Genomic DNA, 4,654 nt, shown 5'->3' with positions numbered 1-4,654 from the left:
AGGCCCTCGGCCAGGTAGCAGATACAAAGCTTCATAAGATATATGGCTTTCCGCCCAGGTGTTTATGGTCTAGTGGAAGGTCGAAAAAGCTGGGAAGGTGAAGATAGAACTTTAGAAGGGCTGTGAAAGAGGTAACCACACAGTGATAGAAGCACATGGAAAGGGCTCTTTCCCCAGACTGACGACGTAAGGAAGGCTTCCTGGAAGACCTGAAAACTGAGTTAAGTCTTGAACTTGAAAATCAGGGGCGAGTCGAGCAGAAAATGGGCAAGAAAACACCATATGCAAAGGCACAAAGGTATTGGGGAGGGCAAGAAGTTTGTTGTGGAGCTGAATGCAACAGAAAAGGCTGAGACAGATGGGCTGGAACACTGTGTGCCCTGAAAAGGATCTCTGCAGTAGGGCTCAAGAGCACCTGAAGGAATTTTCAGAAATGCCATCATCGTATGTGACATACAATTTAGAAAAATGACTTTGTGAAGAATGGCTGGAAGAGGGAAGCTAATGGCAGAGAAACCGCTCTGGTGATGGGATTATCTTAAGTCTATGAGTGAAGACTGTAACAATGGGACCGGAGAGAAGAGAATAGATTCAGAATTATTTAGAGCTCAAAGCAGCAGAGCTTTTCTCAATCTGATTATGGATTAGGGTTTATGGACCCAAGATGCAATATCATTTATTGTGTCAGGGTGTGGACTCTAAGGTCAGGCCTGTGTTCAAACTCCAAGTCCACCACTACGACCGCCTTGGGAAAGTCATTTAACCCCTGTGAGCTTCAGTTTCCTCGTCTGTAAAACGGGGGTAATAACCAACCTCATAGGGTTGGGGATAACGATTAAAAACGATAATACATTAAAAACACTCAGCACAGTTCCTACTCACATCAAAACTCTATCAATGGTAGCTGTTACCAATGTCTTATTAATACCGTTAATCAGGGAACTGTTCTGTCTCCCTCCATACCCTAGCTTCTTCAAAATAGCAGACGCTGGTGGGAACAGGGAAGGATATAGAAAGGCAATCTCATCAATATTTATGTCATTTTTTGTTAATTTCTATCTCAAGAAACAGATAAACAACTGATGGGACAGGCAGCAAAATAGTAACTATGGTTATCTCCGGGAAGTGACACAACGGGTACTTTTGCTTTTCTTCTTTGTACTTTTTTATATTGTCTAAATTTTCTATATGAATGTATACAGTTCATATAAGAAGGAAAATATTTTAAAATATATTTATTATGCCACAAAATACTCCTCATCACCAGGCAAAGCTCTAGTCACCAAGGAATTAAGTTTCCTGGACACAGACAGCCCCCACCCAACCCCACCCCACCCCTCCATCCCACCAAAAGAACACAGGGTTTAAATCTCCATCGTGCCTGCAATTCAGGAACAACTATCTGGCCGCACAGCTCTGGGAAACTCAAAGCAGGAACAGCTCTGGGTCCTGGAGACACCCCTGAGAAGACGGCCCAGTATCCCTGGGGCCTCAGTCCATCAGCCGCTGCTGCACCAGGCGGGAATAGAAGTCCTGCCCCTCTTGGAGCTGGGCAAGCTTCTGCAGCTCGCCCTCCTGGAGCACCAGGATCTGGTGGGCGCTCTGAACTGTCTGCAGCCTGTGAGCGATCACCAGCACCGTGCGATCCCCACGGGAATTCCAGTCCTGCAGCTGAAGGGGTGATCACAGTGCCTCAGAAAGACAGGAATGAGACAGACACCACATCCACCTGGGCACCATCTCTTAGGACTTAGGGTAAAGAAGGTGTGAGATAAAAGAAGGTAGGAAAGGGCAGTAAATAAAGGCCTGGACTGCCCTTCTCGCCTGGCTGTACTGCCACAGCTGGAGGAACGGGAGCCCAGGAGGAATCGGGGCTGCCTTCACACCACCAGATTCCATTCCCCAACCCCAAGAAGGCACAGACTCTTTCCACTAGTAGGTCCTTCGTCCTCCCTCTGCCCAATTCTGCACAGGCTGATCCTCCCAGCGTGCCCGCTCCCAGGCCCACTGTCCCCCGCCCCTCTCACGGTACTCACTGTCCCCCGCCCCTCTCACGGTACTCACCGCCTGCTCGCACTGCACATCCAGGGCACTAGTGGCCTCATCCAGGATGAGGACTCGTGGGTCTCGCACAAGGGCCCGGGCAATGGCCAGACGTTGTTTCTGTCCCGCAGCCAGCTGGCTCCCCTTCTCCCCTACATCTGAGGAAATCAGAGAAATTCCCTTCCTCAGATACAAGTGACAGAGACAACATACAAGGAGGGACAAGTGCATAGCAGGTACTTCCAGTAGGACCTCGGGAGGTGGGAGGAGGGCCATGGGGTGGAAACCTGATGAGGCTGCCCATGGAGGGAGCACCACTGCTGCATTGCTCTCTGCAAACAAAGGCTCTTGAGCAAGATGGAGGCTGAAGAATTCAGGGTGTGCCGAAGGAGACATAGGAATGGAGGAAAGGGCAGAGGAACAGCAAACATCAAGTTACAGGGACACGACTCTCACCACTAAGAGTAAGCCTGATTTTCTCTTTTTTACTGAAGGAGCAGGCTTACAATTTGTAGAAGATACCTGTGTATATTCCATGCTCCATTTCCTGGATGAAGTCATCTGCGTGGGCAGCCTGGGCAGCCGCCATCACCTTATCATCTTCGCAGCTCTGCAGCCCATAAGCAATGTTGTTCCTCACAGAACCAGAGAACAGCACAGGCTCCTGCCCAACTGAAACCACCTGTGCAGAGGGGACAGGGACAGAGGACTATGTATAAACCCCCAAGGCAGGGGCCCTCTTGTCCTCCCCACCTACCTCCCTCAGAATGAACACCTGGTGCATCTTCCCGTGGATCTCCCATCCTCTCTCTGTACATGTTCCCTTCCCCTGTCCCCTGTCTTCTCCCTCCTCACCCACCTGGCTGTGCAGGTAGCAGTGTTCATATTGGGAGACAGGCTTTCCATCCAGCAGCACCTGTCCCGCGGTGGGCTGGTACAGATTCTGCAGCAGGGCAGCCACTGTGCTCTTCCCAGACCCATTGGGTCCCACCAGCGCCGTCACCTCACCAGGACGTAGGGTGAACGTCAGCCCCTAGAAAACCAGAAAAGAGTGAAGGGCCTGCCCCTTCTCCCTCAAAGTCCCTCTATTTCTCTTCCTAGCAGAGGCAAGACCAGTTTCTCAGAGGCAAATGAACTACAGGCTGTGATGTCCAATTATGCATTAGCAGCAGAGAGCAAGGGTCCAGGTTTCCTCCCTCTTTCAGGCACCTTGAGCACAGGCCTGTCGGGGCGATTGGGATATGCAAAGGAGACGTCTTGGAATTTCACAACCCCCTGCAGAGTGGTGGGGGCCAGTGTGCCAGGTGAGGGCAGATTTGGCTGTCGGTCCATGTAGGAGAAAACCTTGTCCGCAGCTCCCACGTTGCTGAGCATATCCCCATATATGTATACCAGGGTCTGGAAAACAGGAATGGGAGAGCCAGCTAATCAAACACACTTCCACCAGAGACCACCGTCCCAACTCCTCACACACTCCACTCACAATTGTACTGCTCCTCCTCCGTATTCAAAAGAGATTCTCCACCTTTAAATGTACAATTTGGATGGAATTTAAAAGCGGCACCAATACCCCAGTGTTCCACTTTGCAATGTAAAGGATATACAGTCCATTCTCCTGCCATTCAGCATTGCCTCCAGCCCCAGATCTTTTCAGTTACTGCTTCCTATTACTTGGGCCCAGTTCTGTCTTGCTTGATTAGACGGGAACTCCTTAAATGCAGGCACTGTGTCCAACTCACCTGTGTAACCATCAGAGTGCCTAGCGCAGTTCTCTACACAAAAAAGATGTTTATCAAGTGTCTAGGAAAATGTTTAAATAAAGCCCTGGATGAAGTAGCTGTTTTTGAGAACTGGTAAATGTAGGAAGAGACCTAAATGCTCACTCTGCCTTTCCTCATCAAACTGTACCACTGGGTAATGAAACAGTAGATAAGGGGAAGTCTCCCTTCACAGACCTACTTCAGATAATACATGAAGAATGATAGAGTATCTCCCTTTTGCAGCCCTAATTCTGTCATGGATCTAGGTACTGCTCATCGGTGGCTGATGTTGCCACAAATAGAGAACCAGACATTGTGTGACTCTTGGAGGAAGAAAGCATCACCACCTAAAAAGCACTGTTGCTGGAAAAAGATCAAAAAAAAACAAAAACCCTCAATTTCACAAGCTTCTAGGTGTATCTATCAATAGAGAGGAAATACAGAGGCAGAAGAGCATATAACACCACAGGGATTCAGTCAACAAAATCCAGACCCTAAGAAACTCCACAGGACAAACAACCTATTTCTTCAGCAAATAAACTGTGCAAGGGAAACTTTTAGAAAGACACATGGATTGATGGATGGATGGATGGATAGATATATCGATAGACAGATGGAGATAGATAGATAGATAGATAGATAGATAGATAGATAGATAATATAGATAGATATAGATAGACTTAGATAGATAGAGATAGATAGACTTAGATAGATAGACTTAGAGAGATAGAGATAGATAGATAGACTTAGATAGATAGATATAGATAGATAGACTTAGATAGATAGATAGATAGATAGATAGATAGATAGATAGATAGATAGACTTAGATAGATAGATATAGATAGACTTA

General features: G+C 47.7%; 1 protein-coding gene across 2 annotated transcripts in view; it reads right to left on the bottom strand.

The window, feature by feature from the left end:
• Positions 1 to 1,126: 1,126 nt before the first annotated feature.
• Positions 1,127 to 4,654, bottom strand: part of TAP2 (transporter 2, ATP binding cassette subfamily B member) — a 10,617-nt gene continuing 7,089 nt past the window's right edge. The window contains exons 8-12 of one of the 2 annotated variants that reach the window (XM_023194752.2): positions 3,253 to 3,441; positions 2,903 to 3,076; positions 2,566 to 2,725; positions 2,065 to 2,201; positions 1,127 to 1,671 (exon numbers count right to left, since the gene is read on the bottom strand). In XM_023194752.2, coding sequence (XP_023050520.2) covers positions 1,492 to 1,671; positions 2,065 to 2,201; positions 2,566 to 2,725; positions 2,903 to 3,076; positions 3,253 to 3,441 — 840 coding nt within the window. In that variant the 3' untranslated portion in view covers positions 1,127 to 1,491. The remainder of the gene's footprint in view (positions 1,672 to 2,064; positions 2,202 to 2,565; positions 2,726 to 2,902; positions 3,077 to 3,252; positions 3,442 to 4,654) is intronic. The other variant, XM_023194753.3, reaches the window with a different exon arrangement.

This window comes from Piliocolobus tephrosceles, chromosome 5 (genome assembly GCF_002776525.5).
Source record: "Piliocolobus tephrosceles isolate RC106 chromosome 5, ASM277652v3, whole genome shotgun sequence".
Lineage (NCBI taxonomy): Eukaryota > Metazoa > Chordata > Mammalia > Primates > Cercopithecidae > Piliocolobus > Piliocolobus tephrosceles.
Note: the sequence above shows the minus strand (reverse complement) of the source record. Positions and strands in the feature narration are given on the sequence as shown.